Raw genomic sequence first — 20842 nt, 5'->3', positions numbered from 1 at the left:
AACACTCGTACATATGGACTCAAAAGGAACGAGTATAGCGCACGCATTACGTGGGTGAACAGTACGCAGCTCACACCACGTTATGAGCCACTGCCGATAGAAAGCAAATTAAAGCTCTGTATACAAATATGTAAGCTGACACGCTTACTCAGTCGCAATCGTAGACGATCGACAGTCGGCGCGATCAAGCGTAAATACGTGGCACAAAGAAATTATAGCATGTGCCCGACGTACTAGACGCTATAGCATAAGTTATATAAGACGAGCGTGAGGAGAGAGAGCGGCAAAGAGAGAGAAAGCCAAGTGTTGAGCCAATACTTACAGTGCTGATCGCTTGCTTAATCTGTCAACATTCGGTAGCGCACTCGTTTCGTGCATCTAGCTTGCATATCCACTTCTCCACTGGTAGGCGATCATCTTGATGTTTTCGCTGGGGTCCTGGGTTATCGCTGTTGATATTGTTAGTCGCACACGTGGCTGTCTTACTTCTCTCCTCGCTTCAATTCTCCATGTCACACACTTTTCGCTCATCCTCCTCACCAGATGTGCGCTTGTCGCCGATTGAAACCAATTGTTCTTATCGCGCCTATTCTCTCTCTCTATTCTCGATAATAATCGCATCTCTGCGAGGTCCGCGTCGCGCGCTTACTATTGACTATCGAAGGAATGACGCGTCACTTACCGGTTAGTTAACACCTACGCAGTAAGCATCTCATATAAATAAATACATAGCAATATTACAAATATATTTATTACTGGCTTCGTGGAGAGAGGGAGAGACATAACGAACTACAAGCCGTTCGTTATAGTGGATAATGATTATGTAACGAATGCGCAATATCGTCACCAATTATTTAAGGGAGATAATAGAGGCTCTTTCGCTGTCAGCAATGAAAGGTGAGAAAAAAGAATAGGATAAAAAATCATTAAACACAACTGTCTTAGCAAAACTCAAAATGTTATTACTAATTAACACAAATCAATAGATGAACATATACACATATTAAAACTAATTATGAAAACAAACACATATGAACGACTTATAGACTACAATACCTGTGATCTATATAAATTAGGTAGCTACTGTACTTTATGTATCTTAGAATAATTAGTTAGTGTATAATGGTGTGTGGAAGAGGTAAGCCAGAGCGCGAGCACTTCTTGACATTTTATAAAGCCAAAAAGAGCCTCGTTCCAGATGTCGATTATAATTCAACTTACCCACGTACACCCATCGAACGATCAAGAGTGTTCTGTTGCTAAGTGCACTTTACAATATATTGGCATTTCGTACATAAGAAATGGCACCTATCGTTCTAAGTAAGAGCTTTACATTGATTTCTTGTTTACGAAGCTGATCGATAATGTGTCATTGCTAGTCGTAAAAAATCTTGTGTATGAGGTAAAAGAGTTACTGCATATGTGAAGGAATATACGTCACGGATATACTATAAGAATGCTCTATAAACCAAACAATAATATGATTATAAATATGGTAACTTTGTAACACAAATAAAAAATAATATAAACTGTAACGGGGTGGATTAACTAGTACTACTCGTATAGAGATTTATTGACGAACAAACTCCCACGATACAGAGTTAACCGCCGCTCCGTTAAACACGTATGAGTATACGTGTATTCGCCTTTACGTTTGATACTTTCGTTCCTATGTCTTCCTTCCAACCGAGTTGGAACCGATTGCACTCTGCCCAAGTCATTAGTCGGTTAAGAAAGAAAAATGCAGCGCAACCTCAAATCCTCGTCGAGCAAAAACTGCTGCGTAGTTCTCGCTCTATACTATCTCCAAAATCAGTAGCCTCGTGCCTTTTCTTTTTTCTCTCGCGCTATATCTCTCTATCTCTCTCTATCAAATCAAACTACGGTGTACACAAAACTAATTATCTACCTAATGAAGTACACACATACAAGCACATACATATACAAAAACACAAGCACACTAATCAAGTTTAACTTCAAATAATTAGTGGAATCATAAATGATAATAGCGCTCAGCCAAAAATATCAACTGTTTACTGTCCTCGAAATAAAACAATAACACAAGAAAACTGAACAGATTTATTCAAAATACTAGAAAATGACTTTCATGTAGAAGGCGATTATAATGCTACTTGTCATTACTAATATCAATAACATTACACTCAGAAGTGTTCAAAACTGTAAAAAACAAATGTTGACTCGAGAAAATATGCTTTTATCATTAACCTGTTAACCGGGGAAATCCCTTTCTAATTACGCAACATATAACGGGCGCCTCCTTTTCCACTAAGACGTGTATGAATGACGTATTACCATAGTAGTAGTAAAATATACGTCCCGCCCGTTCCACGGCGCAATATAAATATCGAGGACGTATTCATATGTCCTACCCGTACCCAATATTGTTTACTTTTGACGTATTTATACGTCCCGCTCGGTTAACAGGTTAAGGGATATACAACATATAACGTTCCTCTTTGATTTGCTACTAATATAAAAATTAATAGTATGAAAACATTGAATTCACTCAAAACTACAGTCATTAATGAATGTTGTACTTTAAAATGTAAAAAAATATAGATGATAATTTCCAATAAAGTAGCTGAAATAATTAATTTTTTTTATTTACACCAAAAGTTTATTTACAATCTGTCTAACATTTATAAAGACAATAGATAAATTTCATTGCTATACAGACATCTTTATATGAATTTAGTAGAATATTCCAGGCAGCATTCTATCTTGGTCTTGAAATTTGAGGGTACATATATAGTTGTCATCTTGAGGTTTCATCATGCTTTCATTGTTTTCTGTTTTGTGAGTCTAGTGTTCCAAATTGATTCCAAGAAAAGTATGCTGATAAGTTTGACTGGATTTGTAATCTTATATTGACATTAGATAAAAATTTTTAATTTCTTCTTTTACTGATACAATCTGTAAATCATTTCGGATATTTTTGTTTGGACTGAATCACGAGGCGTGTTCTATGTTACATTAGACTTTCGATTGAAATCTTTCTAAGATTTTAATGTTTGAATTCTCAGCGGCTCTTTCTCCACCTTTTTCTCCATTTCAGTCCCAGATGTTTTCGTTTCGTAAATATATGTTCTTTCCGTGTCAGTCTTCGATCCAAGTTTCTTTCTAACTATTAAACATGGTTTTTTTGCGGAATGCATTTGTCGTCCAATTTAATGGGTAGAAAAGTATCTTTACTTGTAAATGTGGTGTGAATTGATTGAATTTTGTCTACTATTATTCTCTATAAGATTAGCCAATTGTGAAGATGGTTATTTATGTAATTTTGTAGTATTCCTGATGCTATTATTGCTAGCTGATGTGTTGTTTATATTGCTGTATCGTTTGCGTATATTGCTGTCAAAATATTTGGAGACTGATAGGCCCGATGTGTGTGAGAAGTATAGTGTTATGCCTAAAACACTACTCTGCCGTACTCCTGCTTTTATTACTTGGCGTTTCTAAACTTTTTTATTACTTTTTACTTAAAAGATTCTATCTTGCTGGTATGATTATAACAGGTCGCTGTAGCGTTAGAAAAAAATTCCTTCGGTTTGTAGAAGCTCCTTGTGCCAGACTTTGTCAAATGCTTGAGCAACGTCAAGAAATACGCTTGTGTAGTGTTGTTTATTTTCAATGGATTTCTTTGCTAGTGATACTATTCTGTTTACTTATTTTATAGAGTGATGAAAACTGAAACTGAATTGGTGATCCGTGATAAATTTTCTATTTATGATAATTGGGTTCGTTCTAGTTAGTATACATTTTTCATAAATTTTTGAAAGTACTGGCAACGGTCTATATAAAATCACAAGTTCCGTTTCTTTAAAAGTATTAAATATTAAAATAATCTGTACTACTTTCCATTAAGAAGGGAAATAGCAAAGATGAAAGCATGCATTAAATATTATTGTGATGTATCGAATTTTGTGAGAAGTACTTAAATAATTTATCGTTACACGTTGACTACCGTAGATGGTCAATAGTGGAAGCATTTCATCTTAGCGTAAGTTTTATCCCTCCGAGGTGGTCGGTCAGGCGGACATTGGACACTCTTTTAGCACTTGCTCCTGGTATTTTGCGGGAACTAGAACTTTTCATCACTCTTCTTCATCCGAGATTTTTGAGCCGTTGTCATGATGATAATATTTACATTACCGTCCTGAATTTTTCAGGTTAGGTGTAAGCCATGGTTTTCAAAGAATTTTCTCTTCTAGTCGATAAGCTACTTATCGGGGTCCTGTCAATCCATGTGATGACATTTATCGCGAGCTTGTCTTCTTTGTATGTGCGTTAAAAGGCGTATGAAACAGCGTACAGGGATCTCTTGCGATGTTCAACTGCAAACGCGTATCTCTGTAGCTTCATTGTCCATTAAACTATGCAACTAGTAGGGTTTTGTATACTTTGCAGTCAATGCAGGCAGCTGAGGAGGTTATCACTTTAAAATAATGATGGCCCAGATAATATCGAGTCACTCTCTTCGAGACGGTATCGGAGAAATCTTTCGATTCATCTTGTTCAGAGCTCGATACTGAAATCCACTATTTGTTTCGTTTTCACAACTAATTACGTTAGAATGGCGCCTAACCCCGTGTTACTGATATTGGTTTTGTAGGATGAACTTTCAAAGCTGTGATCATTAGGTACTTGGTACAAACAAACACTGTTTCTTAGTCTTGCCCTTATTGATAATGGATTGTCTTTTTTCATTAACCGAACGGTCGGCTTTATAAAGCGAAATCGTCAACGAAATACCTATATTACGGTACTATCCTCAAAACATTGTTGAGATTCTTTATGTATTTAAGGTTGAGCCATGGGTTGTATTTTATCTGGATCGGATATATTTCTGTTCCAGGATTGTTAGGTATTGGACCTCTGACCTGCAGAATCTGTTCTTCTCCAGAATTAAGATTATTCTGGCATCCCTCAACTGTCTCATTATTTTTTCCAGGTCCATCGGGTACTCTTCAAAAGTAAATGAAATCATGATAATATCGTCTAGATAAGCAAGAGCATCCATCTTTGAATCAATGCTGGAGTCGATCGCCTGCTGGAATAATGAGCCAGTCATGAAATTCTTTCTTTAATCATATCTGGTGGTAAGTTAAACTTAACTACAGAGTGAAGATGTAATTAACGTTAAATAAGCACCCAAGTACACCCTGCATCAAGGGAATAGAGTAGGCGTGAGGCATTGTCGCTTGATTGATCGCTCTGAAATCAATATAGAATGATATAAGCATCTGCTTTCTTCACCATCACTATCGGGCTCAACTCTTCGTTCGTTAACAATTCTTTAATACCGATATTTAGCATATTCATTTACAGTAGATACCTTTCATGCTCGACCCTTGGAGAAACAAAGCTATATCTATATTTGGTAGGTCGATTATTGGTCACGATGATTTCATTCTTGGCCTATTCTACACTCTTAAGTTATTTCACCAGCTTAGATACTAGTTGGTTCACTAATTCTCGGACTTGATGCGGCTGATCTTCTGTCGTATCCGCAATTTCGAGTGAAATCACCTCGGTTTAGCACCATGGGCTAGCCATTTACATCGTGATTGGGATTTCCTCCATCTTGATTGAGAATTCATCCTTCTAGAAATCATTGCGGTTCAAAACACCTTGGCAAAGTTCATCTCAACGAATTCTCTGGTAACTTCGCTCAAAGTAAATATTATGAATAGGTTTCCTATGATCGCAACGCCTGAGCCACTCATAAGATCCAAGTATTCAAAAATGTTTTATCTGAATGGGTAATTTAATATTATGTATCTCCAGTCTCTAGCATAAGTATTAACGCCTTCGATTTCCAATATGCTCTGTCTCACTGATCCTTTGTCAACGGATATGCCTATAGCAACGAAAAGTTGTTAGTTGTTGACTGAATCCGGAAGCTCCCGGGATATCCGTACAAACTTCTTAGCCTTCGCTGAATTTGATCTAGAAAACCAACCTGAAAGTCTTCAACTCTGTGGCTGTTTCAGTATGCTAACCGGAGATAATGTCAATATTTACTTATAGAGTCATACTCTACCGGTATTATTCTCGACTTGGTGTCCCAAAGTTCGTCCCTCTTTCGGCTACGCCATGAGTTCGAGCACGGTCTGTACCGGACGAAATCTTTTTCCGTCATATCAGTCAGTGGTGAGAGAAATATATTGCATGACTCTTTATGCAAATATCTGTTATGCGAGAGGGGATGAAAAGGGTTAGTGGTCGAGATCCTGACTGATTGCTTGTGAGTACATTTTTCTCTACGTTCTCGATCTTACGTACAATAGGGCAGTGTCGGATATTGAAATCTTGGCGTAGCACACTCTGCACGCTTAAGGCGATTGGAGTAGTTGAACTCTCGACATTGTCCCTAAGTCAGCTTTGCCTTGGTTTGGCTCCTTTTAGTCAGATTAAATGCCACAACCTAGAGCGTGGTAGGTAACTTCTTTACGTGCTTAATCTCTTTATTCAAGTCTCAGACTTAACCTTAACCGTATTTTTAAGCCCGTTGAAGGAAGGTTTATAGAGCTAGTTTGAGAAAAGAGCTTCTGACTCCATGAGGATTTTCTTGTAAAGGTAAAAGATTGGCATACATTAACTTCTGAAGTTGACATTGGAGGCTGCAATTTGTTGATCATGATCAGTATCTTAGTAAAGTAAATGATAAAAGGTTTAGCCAGATTCTGATGCATGCTTTGGCTTTCGATTTCAGCCGCTCTATTACAGCCACTGCTTTTGATGGAGTATTTTTGATTACTGTGTTATCGATCTTCTCCAGAAAACGCAACTGAGTGCCAGCGCCTATCTTGGAGGTTTTGTGGTTCACAAGGGTGCTTTTAGGCAACCTTATTTCATAATTTAGTTGGACGGTATTTTGGAAGTTCACTATCCTAGCTGGCTAGGTTCTCTCACTCGTCAGGTTAGCCTTACAGAGTTGGCTCTGCTACATCAAGTGAATGATTTTTTCGAATTTTATGACCGCTATTAATTGAGTAGTACACCTGGACTCTACCATTTTTAACAGTGACTTCTATAGTTGTATCTAGAACCTTCACCAGCTCCCTAAACTTCTGAATGAGCTGGGACATCATCTCGACTAATTCCGCTGGAACTATGATGTTGTTGCTTTGGATGTTTAATTTGGTCTCTTGTCGTTGTTGTTTCTGCGGTCGTTTGTCAGTACTGGGTTCTCTTAGCGCTGACTTATCTACCTCATTATTCTTTATAGAATTGCTACAACGGAGAGATTTAATATTACTCCAATTTCATGCTTCGTCAGCAATCTAGGCAGGGATTAGTGGCTGCTTTAACGACATCGGTAACCTTGAAGGCATCACAATCTTATGTGATGAAGAAAGCGAACGCAACTCTACTTTGGCTAGAAACTTGGCCTTTGTAGAGTATAATTCTATATGAATAGGCTCTATATTTCATAGGTGAAATGAAAAATCTGATAATTTCTGTAACGTTTCTGGAAAATTTGAACCCCCGAAATATTAGAGAAATTTATTTGAAGAGTTGATAACTTTACAAAAAATGCTTTAATTTCTCATCCAAAATATTATCTGGATACTTTACATAATTTGTAATTATTGCAGTATAATTTTATCGCGGTAGAAGAAAAATTGAAATCAAGATCAGCTGATATTTACACGACGTATGATATGGTTCAAATCATGATGTCAAGAGGATTGCTATTTCTATATAACTAATACGTTTTACTTTAATGCATGTACGAAATATAAATCTATATATAATCTATATATATATAATCTCGTATATGAACAAAAAAAAGATCAATAATTTCCGAAATACAAACTTACAATGTACATAGTACAAGAATCTATAGAATTTGACAAGTGATTTGTGCTAGAGGGAATGGAAGTTAGTAAATGGTCAAATGAGGGATACGACAGTAAAAGCGATAACGAGAAAGATGAATATTTATCAGGTATTATCAAGAATAAAACTACAGAACTTTCGATCGAAAGCAATTGAATGGTCTCATAAGGAATTTGTGATTACCCGAAGATGGAGCTGAGTATTTAGTCGCTGTATTGAAAAAAAACGTTATCCAAAGGAACTAAAGATTATGTTTAATGTAACACGAAAAAAAAGTTTCGTAAGTTCATTACCGAAGATATAAAAAACTCGATTACATTCTGTACCAATGTAAAAGAATCAATTAATGAAATAAAATCTAATATTTATAAGGATAATTATTTACATTCTTATGAACTTTTTCCTGAATTCGGTCTTCAAATGTCATTGAACCTAACGTGCTAGGATCAAACTAATGGCGGATTCGGATTCAGCGTATCAAAATACACGAGAATATATTTATGTCGTTTTTGATACAAGCCACTTATTTTTTTGATCTGCCTCTGTTATTAATTAAAGTTTCCTGATCAACATATCTATAGCTTTGTTTTATTGTAATGTCACATTCTTTATAAGGAGATATATTAAATTAATACCAACAACCTATATAGATATACGAATTGATTTGTAACATACATTAGATTATTCTAATACGAAATAATCGCAAGTGTGACAGGTTGCTGTATATAGACGCTTCAGAGAAACTACATGATTGTTACTTATTTCGTAAATAAATTTTACAAAATTACATAGATTGGATTTGAATATTTTTTGGATTAAAAACAGAAATATCAAGTTAGAATTTTGGTAATATAAATATCAAATAGTTTATACAGAAAATTTTAAAATAAACGTAGGAATTTTGAAGAAGCTTAAAATTATTTACATATTGTTCAGAGTGTTGTACACGGCCACATTGTGCCTTCTCGTTATTACAATTCTTAATATTAGAGATTATGGTTAAAAATTGTTTTGAATGTTGTACTATTCTACATTATATCAACATTTTAATATAATAATATACTATTCTTATTGTTGTTATTGCATATTTCAATTTATAGAGAAGTTCAATTGAACCTGTTTACATATCCAGCTGCATTTCTTTCAAATATTCTCTATAAAATTAATGAAAACAAGTTGTAAATATAACTGGATTTATGACTTGCTTTCTTAGGTGATGAATTACAGTTGGACTGTTATTGACCGAAAAGTGACACAATACCCATGAATAATGAGATCTAACTACTACGCTTATATCTTTAGAACACTTAAAACTATGGAAACCTTTTGTTTATTTTGGCGGAATCCACTTTTTAAGAATTGAAACCACTTCTATTAATCTCCAAATAGGTTAATCCACCTATCTCTAGGTTAAGCAAGTTTAATCAACTAAACTACTCAATTTTTACTCACTAGATTGGCACTATTCAATCAATTATATATAAGAAGACGTGACAGGTGAGGGGATTCACATAAATCCAACACTTCAATTGTGAGAGGCAAGAGAACTCACTTTCATTCAGTACCTTATCGTGAAAGGCGAGGGAACTCAGATAAATCCTGCACCCCGATCATGAGAGGGGAAGGGACTCACTTTAAATCAGCACCTCGATTATGAGAGGTAGCTCACGCTAATTAAGTTCCCCAAAGTAAGCAACGTCTTCATCGTTAAAAACGCTAAACATAGATTAAAAGAAGAATTAGATGGTTTAGTCTGCTTAAGGATTGATAGAGATGATTTCTAAGGGTTGTAAGGATTATGAGGATAAGATTGATGGGTGACAACTCGCGCGAGGCGAGTTTGTCCCGTACGAAGGCCTTTCAACAGCCGAGCGACCTTTGACTTGGGCGGCAGTCAGGCTCTCGGGCACCCCGTCCCGTTCGCGCGTCAATAACGAAGCTAAGCTTTTGCGAAGGTCAAGGTTGATTTAGGACTAACTTTCGACGAGGATTTCGATGGTGACCTTGAATTTGACCTTCACCCTCAATGTCAAGGTCATTTGGAGGTCAACTTTTTTTTAAATGGAAACCCCTACTTTTGACACCAATTTTATTATTACATTTAGCGTTATTATTTTAAATATTATTTTAAAGTTTAAGATAATAGAATTTATGTTAGTGAGAACAGAAATTATACGGTAAATAATTTGAAGATTTAACAACTTAGAACTTTCGTAAAACAAGCACCCCAAAGGGAACAGATATTACACCGTCCACGCTATTGTTCCTGGGTGACGCTAAATGTAATAATAAAATTGTTGTTAAAAGTAGGGGTTTCCATTTAAAAAAAAAGTTGACCTCAAAATGACCTTGACATTGAGGTTGAAGGTCAAATCAAAGATCACCATCGAATTCCTCGTCGAAAGTTAGTCCTGAAGCAACCTTGAGCTTCGCAAAAGCTTTGCTACCTGGAAAGTTATTTCCTTGATTCGTTACTTTTTGGACACCCTGTATATAAAATAAGCAATAACGGAGAAGCATATGGATATACTCAAGTGCGTTTAATAGTACTTATAAAATTTATTTTATAAAGCTCAAGTACATGAATAAGTGATAGAGCGAAAATAGAAAGATATATATATATACATATATAGACGCGTTTTCTTCGCCTCGCGTTGTCTATTATCTATGAACAATATGGTACTCACTTATTTTTTTTAATAAAGTTATTGACAATCGATCCTTTATATATTATTTCCTATTTATTGGTCCTCTCTCCTTTCTATTTCTTTTTAAACGGATTGTAAGGTCCGTCAAATGTACGCGTATATTTGTATATGTCCAATTAATACTGTGGATTAATATATTTCCTTGGTCCCAGCGGCGTGAACAAGTTGCCTGTATGGTTGCTATCTTTCTTTGCCTTTTATTAACACTGAAGCTCTGATAAAGTAAACTGAACTCAACTTTCAATTAAGTAAAAGAGTAATACCGGATAACTCGGATAAATTAAGCCAAATTAAATTTAAATTTCAATTGGCGAGATAAACTCTGAATTCGGAAATATTGCGGCCTAGTTGCTCTAGCACTCAGTCCTGACTGACTAATCTAAGCTCCGTTGTTTTCACCGGTTTATTATATATTCTTTGTCCCTCGCATTCCGTCTCTCTCTCGCACATATGATTTAGACGTTTACACTTCTCGAATCGGCTCGTATTACTTAGCTAAGCACGCTGACTGCAGCATGCTGTCGCGGCAAGCTGCAGCAGCGTGAATCAGTCTCTGCCGCTCATTCCCACCGAGCCGCGCACACGAATACTACTAGCTATAGTGTTTTATTGCTATGTCCGAACGAAATTCTCGAGAGCGAAATCTTAATCGTAAAATATAATTATAACATAATAGAACGTCACGTAACAAAGGTATATCAGGGTTGAGATCTTAATTTTCTTATGAAAAAGCAGTTAATTAAACTTGCTCTACTTAGAGTTAGGTGGAATAGCCTGTTTTGGAGTTGGTAAGGGTGGTTTTTACCTAGAAAAAGTGGATTCCGCCAAAATAAAAAAAAACACGGCTTCAATATTTTTTAGTGTTCTAACAAATATGCCAAGTTTGCTTAAAATTGGTTAAAAAAGTGGTACTTGGGTAGGGTTACATGTAAGTTGTGACGAATCGATAAGATCGTTTGAATGATCTCGCTAGAACTGCGATCGATGGCTCGCTCGACACTGTCTCGCGAGCAACTTCAGGCCGAGGCTCGCTAGCGAGTTGCTCGGACCGCGGAGCGCGGAGGACTCCGTTTTCTGCCGTCGACACGACAACACCTGAGAGGGCTCCGTTCTGTTTGCCTAGTGGATGAAGACGGGCAGTCCTGAGATGGCGTTTGTCGTAATCGTGGAATCAGTGAAAATAATTGGACGGTGAGACCAGTGCAGCATGGGAAGAAGAATTTCTCAACCATCATCGTTTTTTGGAATGACGAATTCAGCCACCCAACTAGCCTGATATAGCGTGAGTCGCCTCAAATCTGCAGACCCTTGAAATCGAACTATTTAAATTTAAAATATCTAATGATAAACGAAAGGGCCGTTCGCGCGGAAAATAAGATGAATCTGAAATTAACAAAGTGATCAATTTTATTTGTAACATAAATAGCGTAACGAGTAATTGAATTATATAGTGTAAAACGTATTTGACTTAGTTTTATAAAAAACAAACTATAAAATAATCGGAGTGACCGATCTTCTTTTATAACGCATAACGTGTGATCGCATTATATAATGAAACTTTCGTATATTACTTAGTTTATAATATGTAATGGAGTGAGTCGTATGAATTTGGAATGAATGAGTTCGTGAGAATGATGTAATGTTGTAAATGAGAAATGTAACGAATATATGGAGAGATGAAGTGCGTGACGGATGTAATTTTATAGTGTATGAATGGCATAACGATTGGATTAAGTTGCTGAGATCACGAGATTAGAAATAGGGGATTATATGATAATCGTGTAGAAGAATGAAATTAACTTATGTTTCTGTGCTCTATCAGTGAATAAACACCGAATTGTTCATTATCGAGATTTTGACATTGGCTTTCTTGTTTTGTGCATTCCTAAGCTTTAAGTATGTGATCATTTGAATAAATACCACAATATTTAAATACAATATTTACAAAGGAACGTGATGTTTGCACTACGACTTTTTGGGCCGAACAAATTATGGAATTTATATGTAGGAAATTGTATGTACAATTTTGCTATTAGCTTAGATAAATACCTTCGTTTCTATTAATAAACGGAAGGACTGGATACTCGATTTTGGCTTTGAGATATTTCTTTGATGGCATATACGTAAAGGGTAAATGAAAGAGAAAAAATCACAAAAAAGCACCGTGGATTTTTGACTTCTAATTTATAACACTTTGACATTACTTAGCATTTCAAATGGAAATATTACAAAAGTTTTTGTTTGTTACATTACTGTGAAGTAATTTTCATTTTATATCTAATATTTATTTTTTAGGTGCTGGGGAGTCAGGCAAAAGTACTATTGTGAAACAAATGAAGTAAGTTAAATTGTAATAAATTAGCATAATATGTTTTTGTATAGTAAATATTTGTCATAAACTCTAATATATTTATCAATTTATTATTATTAATATTATTAATGTATTCTGAACTGCACATTTTTTGAATGTGTATATATAAGTATGGTTAGCAGTACGGTGGTGTGCCAACGCCAAGCTTATATTCCCATTCAGCTCTTCTTGCTGTCTCCCCCTTTCTCCGTGCTCTGCGTCACGATCAGTGTCTGGACACTTTTGAGAGGGAACACGCTTGCGAATGTTTCCTCTGCGATTAGTCTACTCACTCTTACAATTGTTCTTCGATCAATAAATTATCCTTTCACTTGGTTATAAATAAAGTGTTATTTATTTCTCTGCTATTAAGAACCACAAAAAATATTATAAATTTAATATTTTTGCCAATTGTGAATTGATTACCGTTTTTAAAAAATTTTTATATGCAATATTTTCCGAAAAAATTAAGTTTTCAACGGTAGTCGATTCTATGCATCGATCCGTTCGCGATTCTGTAACTCGCGCTTAGTACGAACAATTAAGAGAGAGAGAGGGGGCACGCGAGCATTTGAATAAGCAGTTACGCCTCAGCTGTTTATGCGACATTACCGTCAAATTTATTTTTCGCTGTGTTTCACCGAATCATCAAGTTTTTCTGGGACGATTTTACGTGCGAAAGTGCAACGGAGAGATCGTAGCAATAGGAAGCAGCGGCACAGATTAGCAGCAGCAAATTGCAGCCGATAGGAGAGTGAGGTAGCGCAGCAGATTGAGTGGAGGAGCAGCGGCAGTTGATTTACTACATCAACAATTACGGATGATCACCGTAATTGCACCGTGGGGTAGGTGCACCTCCCGTTATTATTGCGTGACAAAATACATTCGGTTTTTTGTCAACCGTGATAGCGATTTCTTTGTATTCGCATGGAGCGTTAGTTCACAGTAAATTTCGAATCTTCTCTCTCTATCTCTCTCTCTCTCTCTCTCTCTCCCCGCGTAAAAATGAAAATGTTGCTGCCAAATTTGGCCCAAGTTTATGTTGCCGAGACATGACAAAACTTTGCTAATAAGACTTTCCCAAACTTCGAGTGCACAGCACTTCGAGAAATCAAAGTTTGGGGAAACTATACTCAAACTTTGGAAAAGTTTGGGCAAAATTTTAATCAACTTCCGCTAAAGTTTCCAACCAGAAAACCCACTGTTCATCATTCGATCACGGTTGTGGTAAGTTTGGATAAGTTTACGAAAGTTTCTAGTTTACTTCCAGGAACTTTTGTCAAACTTTCTTTGCCAAAATTGGTTTTTATTTTAAGTATGGCAAATGTTGCCCCCAATTTCGCAGGTAAGTTTGAGAAAAACATTTTATTTGCACAAGTTTCTAAACATTTTGTAGAAGTTTTGCGTATGTTTGGAAATTTATTTTACAACAATGCATCAAGGTAAAACAACTTTTATCAACTTTTCGCAAAGTTCATAAGAATATTTTTGTTCATCAAGCGTGTATCAAAAAAATATAAAAACTTTTGAAATACTTCATTAATATTTCGCGTATACCTGGAAAATACCTCGGAAATACAATAAAGTTTCAACAAGTTTGCAAACGTTTGAGAAATGCTTCAAGCATATTTAGAAACCAATTTGTGATATTGGTCTGAAAGATGACTTAGAACTTTAGCAAAGTTTCGAAATATTATGACAAATTTTCCAGAAGTTGAAAAATATTTTAAAATAAAAATAGGCAAAATCAGGTGAAAAATTCCATTTTTATTTTTTATTAAATTATTGATAATATTATTAATTACCTTTTACATCTTGTTGACATTCTTGCTCTACAAATCAAAAGACAATTAAAAATTAAAGTTTTTTGTTGTATATAAATGGCGAAGAATTGATTTGTACAGTTTAGATTATTTTCTCAACTGATTCGCTTTATCGCTAAACTCAACTCTCAGTCGGAAATCGTTATAATTAATTATGTAAATTGTGGACAACAGTACAATAATATTTAACATGAATTATTTCTTATTCAATTGACAACTTCTTCATTAAAATTGTTTGGTACAGTAATATAAAATACATCGTCTACTTTGAAAAAGTAACAAATGTGCAGTATCGCTGTTACACCAAGCGCCAACAATTGATTTTCTAATTTTACGCATGTATAAATAGTAGGAATGTAATTATTGACTATGTTACATATAAAAGCTGGTTGAATATCACATTGATTTATAATAACATACGTTTTAGTCATCGTTGCACTCATCGCATTGCCTTTCACACTCACACGCACACAATGTTACAAAACAATGTAGAATCCCGAAATAATCATGATTGTTATATCTGTAGTTGACTAATGTTGAGTTGGTTTTCTTATTTTTTACGTAGAGTTCTGTTTCATAATATAAGCCGTCTTTTAGTAATCTATGGAAAATATGGCACTTTGACAAATCGATTTCATCCAAAAGATGAAATAAAGCATTAAAAATTAATTCGGGCATGTTATCCGTTTTCTTAATGGATCCAACGGCATAAATTCTGTTAATAATGTGTTTTGTTTTGTACGTCAATGTCCCGCACTTTTCCACTCTTCTGCAAAACCGCCAAGCTACACTATTAGGCCTTACAAACTTATCTTTAATTTCAGCTAGACTTGTAAATGTCGACACTGCGGAACATATTTGTAATCCAGGATGGCGAGATCCGTGCACGTAGCTCTTCAAAATTCCATTTAAATTTTCAAATGGATAACAGCTCATGACATATATAGGTCCGAATTTCATTACTTCGTTGGCCATGTGTCGAAAAATATGCAAATTGCAGGTCATATACCTCAGCCCATAGAAATATTCGAATCGGGCTCCGTACTCTTCCATTGCTCTGAATGCCTCATCAACCATATCTTCTGAAATACTTGAGCTGTTATAATTAGTGATGCCGTGCACTAACAATGTGTGATGCTCGAAGTAATCAGGTGCCATAATATCTTTGAGTACAGACAAACTGTAAACTAGTAGAAAAATTTCTACTTCTGTTACCTTGAAATGTGCATGTTCTGATATTTTTCTCGGCAGTCTTGGAACAAACGATGGGAGTATTAGAGCTTTTATTCTAGCATCAATTAAATCCACGTATGCATATAAAGAAAATCCATGGACTCGATATTCGGCATCAAACCAATATGATAGCAACTTTTTTACATGCCCGGAAACGCAGTGCATCTTATCATTCGCCGTCGAATCCACATAGTTATAAGCTATGCGACTGAGTGTTGTGGGACCCTTGACGCCGAACGTTTCCTCGTCGTTTTCGTGAGCTTCTTCTGCGAGTCGCATTGAATCTTCAGTAGTTCGTAGCTCTAGCTGATCAAAATCAACAAACGGATAAACCATTGTATTTCCTTCCCGCATAGTTCTTATTTTACAACTTGGACATTCAAACCTTGCATTAAATTGTTTTACATTAAGAAATAATGCTTTGGCGCATAAATCACATGTGCCACAAATAAGCAGTGCTCGTATGCGCATCGGTTCTTGCGTATTAGGAATTTCGAAATCAACTCCACGGTATAATTTTGTGAGCTCTTCTTTAAACGAATTCATAAACATATTTGGAGATGGTTTTGCAGTACCGAACCACAATCCGGCTAGTAAAATATTTTCTTTTTTCACCCGATACTTGTACGGTAGATTGTTGATCGAAAAGAAAAATGGCCAAATGCAGAATTTCGATGAATTGAATAGGTTGACACCATCGATGTTCCAAGTAAATGTTATACTATTTCGTCCGTTCAAAAAATCGGCAGGCAACGAATTATAGATTGACCCATCGTATACGTCCTCGTAATTATTAGGATTTTCTTTTCGTCGTTCGAATCTATAGTTCAAGTTTTCTCTAAATTCATCTCTTTTTAAAAACGATGCTAATTATGGTATAATCGGGACTTGCAAAAAATAATGATCGCCATTGTTACATGTAGGACAGATATCTTCTCTCACTGGCGCTTTACATATAGTGGAGTAGTAATGACGAATTAAAGGGGAATTTATATTCGCAAAGAACTTCTTCAACTTATAAATAGATGTAACGCAATTGTTAGGTTCTATACAATAAATTGATATTAAATCTAATATATGTGATAGTAAAACGCTTGTAATTGTAAAATGCGTCGTAAGTTTTAAAATAGAAATTACGCTTTCGCCAACCGTAATAGGGGCACCGGTATACAAGGGAATATTCGCATCTTCCATTAGTTCGTCGATGCTTTCATCACTCGAGCTTTCGTTTGATGAATCATCACTCGACGATATAAGACCTTCGGTTCTTGATAAAGATTCACTACCACTCAAGTAGTTTGAGTTCGCACTATCAGTCGAGGCTCCAGAATAGCCTTGTTCTCCTCCGACAGCATCTAATAAAATTTCACATTACATTACGATGATTGCAAATCACCAAGCAGGTATGACAGTTCACGTCACTTGTTAAATATTATTTACAATACGAATCGGATCAGACAAAATAACCTATAGCCACCCAGGTTGCTGGTGTGAGGCAATTTTTTTCTCGTGAAAAAATTCTCTTGTGCTCCACCCGGGAATCGAACCCCGGCCTAGCGCGTGGAAGGCAAATGTTTTATTCACTGAGCCACCAGGGGGCTGTTTTACTGTTAGTATGTTTTGCCAAAAACAACGATTGATTGTAACCTTCTTATTGCACGAGGTCGAATTTATAAAAAAAATAAATATTGTAACGAGTGTTGTCATATTTTTGTAAGTAATAATCCAAGCGTAACAATGTCTTGAGTGAGAATGTCGTAAGAGTGTGGGTTATATTATGTGTATGTGACTGCATCTTTCTACGCGACTATAGTCACTATAGTTATAAAAAAGAACCTTATATATCCACGAGAACCATAATATTAAAATTAAAGTCCTACCTGTCATCAAATACTTTCCAAATTTCTTGCGGTTTCACTAATGTTTTCTATTGTTTAGACTGCGACGTTCATGATTGTAAATAAACTTACTATATAGCACTTGATGGTTTTCTTGAGCACGATCGTCCACTCCGTAGTTTTCTAGCTCATTATTGTTGCTTCCATCTGAGGTGATATCTAAGAAAAAAATATATCTATGACGGTTTGTAGATACTATTCATACATTGTAAATTTAACTGACTTGGCGACCTCACTACAAGTTCACTAAATTTACAGTAATATTAAAATATTCCTTTTCAAAGATAAATCCAAATGTGTAAGATAAACTGATTGTATTAAAAACAAATGCACCTTAAATTTACGTGATAACGTGTAAAATCTTAGTTTTATCGTAATGCACCAAAAAATTGAACAATGACTACTGACTACGTTTTATGATTTTTTTTTTTGAAAAAGGTAAAAAAAAAGTCACGTATCAAATACGCCGTGCGCGCTCGAAGATGTGAGTTACGTGCCGCACAACAACGATCGGATCGTGTTTAAATTCAATGTGGAACAGATTTTCATAGCAGTTTAAAAAAAATGTATGAGTTTAAAATAATATTTTGTTCTAAATCCGAACCGGAGGAATGTTCCGTCAAATTTATCGCAAAAGTGCCTCGGTTGGCGCGGCAGTTGCTGTTGCCACTGCTACTTGAATCATTGGTACTGCTTTCACTTTCGGAAGACGAGTTTGACGAATCATCGTTTAAAATTCTTGAATTCCTAATTATACGATATCTTGACGCTCGTGAATAACTTTGAAAATCTTGTTTTTTGCGTTTCATGTTTGACGATGTCATATTTTACATAACCAAAAAGACATTTCAAGCATTTGAACCTTTGGATTTTTTTTATACTTTCGAATGTTTCATGGAATGTTTATTCATCACACTGGTAACGACTCACTTCAGTTGATAACTGAAAATTATTCAAGCATAACCTGCCGGAGCAACGAGCCGCAATAATGTACGCTTTGATTTTGTACGAAAAAAGTAAAGAAATCGGTGTAGTTGGCGTTGACAAGATACGGGAAGGCAGAGATCAAGTCAAGAAGGTGCAGTGGGGGAACAAAGTGGTATGAAGTGACAGTTCTTCATAAAAGTGGTAAGTTACCATGTAAGGTTATTGTGTAAAATTAAAGTTCAAGATTTTCTTACTAATACGTAGATGAAGTACTTCGATGAATAGACAAATTTATATCGTCATGTATTTTTCCTATTCAATTTTTTTTTTATTTTTCTTTTCACGTATATATAAATGAAATACTTTGAAAAATCGATGAATTTAATACCCTTGAGTATTTTTCTAATTGTACGTTGTTTTATTAGAAAGCGAGGATTATTTGAATTCACTGGATGTGACAACTAGCGGCGAAATAATACCGCCGGCGAAGCGAACTACTGTGTCAAAAGAGCTGCTACTGACAAAACGTGAAGAAAAGATGAAAGAGAAGAAGGAAAATGCTTTGCGAAAAGTTACGGAGAAAAGGGAAAATGACAAGCTGTTGGCGTCAAAACCGGTTTTTGCATCGTCAGAGGAATCATCGACAGAGTTAGTTATTGATTAATTCTAGACACCGGTAAAATTCATCGGATAATAGTTTTATCAAAATACTTAACCTTAAACAAACCTTTTCACAATAACAATTTCATTTGTATTATCTTACGTTCTTTATACTTTACCTCAGACAATTACATTTTTTTTTCGTGAAAATTTGAATTTAGTAATGTGCATGTATCACGAAAGCGAGCGCGATCATATCGGAGCAAAAATAGATAGAGAAAAAAAGTGCAATGAGTCGATCATATCAGTGCATAAATAGATGATTTAATTCGCTTAAATTATTTCAACATTCCCGCCGAGTGGTTCGAAATGCTATACGCGCACGCACTTATTTCGATAATTCACGAAGCATCGTCTGCGTACTGCAGCCTCAACGGAAAGGGCTCCGCGCTCTGATCTATTTACTTTCTTCGACTTTTGCCGCTGAGAATTATAGGTTTACGTCTATTCATGATAACAATTCAGGAAATATTTAATGACGGTTTTATTGACATACACATTTTTTCGTATTATGTACAACATTCATTGCTAAATTATTGCTTTGTATTATTGTTTTATATACAAGAGAATGTACATTTACTACGTAGTATTTTCAAAATATTTATTAGTAGGGTAGGGGTTATGTTAAATGAAACAGGTATAGTTCGTCTCGTGTAAGAGTCGCGCGTGAGCTTTCAAAATGAAAGAGGAGACTTTGAAGTTACTGTAATTTAGATTCATGCTTTATTTTTTTGTGCATTTTCATATTTTTGCTGAATATTGTTTTTTTCTAAAAAATTTTGAATTCGTTCAAGGGATGAAAAAAACGAGTCTGGCAACAGTCAGTCCAGAGCCGAAAAGTCCGAAGATACTGAGTCTGAGGCAAGCGGAAATGAACAACTCAAACAGTCACCGCATCTACCGAGGCGTCAACAGACTAAGGGAGTTTTGAAAAAGTCAGTAAATTCAAACAAAGATGATGTATCCGATGTAAACGAAGACAAAATACCCGAAAAGTCATCGAATCAGCAGCCTCAAAGAGTTCCGACCAACTCAAACGGCGGCACCAGCACTGATATCACTACTACCACCTGTTTCGCAGAGAACTCGAAGAAATCTGCACCCTGTTTCTGCAAAAATTTACCACCGAGTAATAACTATATTTAATTACTACTATTCTATTAGTCATTATAAGTTATTTACATGACAATAGTTTATTCTTGTTTTCTTTCAACGCAGTACCTAAAGAAGATATACAAACGCTTGCACTGATTTTAGCTTTATGTAAGAAGATCAACATCTCAAAATTGGCGTCTATGAATGCCTCTAAAACCGATATCGTACGTATTTTCTTGTAATGAATTAGTAAAGAAAGCTTTAACAAATTTTTGATTTACG

The 20842-nt window shown here is 35.5% G+C and overlaps 1 protein-coding gene across 9 annotated transcripts in view; it reads left to right on the top strand.

Annotated features, from left to right (window-relative positions):
* LOC131668951 (guanine nucleotide-binding protein G(o) subunit alpha) overlaps positions 1–20842 on the top strand; it is an 853882-nt gene that overhangs the window by 268029 nt on the left and 565011 nt on the right. For all 9 annotated transcript variants that reach the window (XR_009302331.1, XM_058943493.1, XM_058943510.1 and 6 more), the window contains one exon: positions 12870–12912. Coding sequence is in view for 8 of the 9 variants with exons in the window: in XM_058943493.1 (XP_058799476.1) it covers positions 12870–12912 (43 nt within the window). In the remaining variant the exon portion in view is untranslated. The remainder of the gene's footprint in view (positions 1–12869; positions 12913–20842) is intronic.

This window comes from Phymastichus coffea, unplaced genomic scaffold (assembly GCF_024137745.1).
Source record: "Phymastichus coffea isolate CEN01 unplaced genomic scaffold, Cenicafe_Pcof_1.1 PCOF00007, whole genome shotgun sequence".
NCBI lineage: Eukaryota > Metazoa > Arthropoda > Insecta > Hymenoptera > Eulophidae > Phymastichus > Phymastichus coffea.
This window is presented reverse-complemented; position numbering and strand designations above follow the sequence as displayed.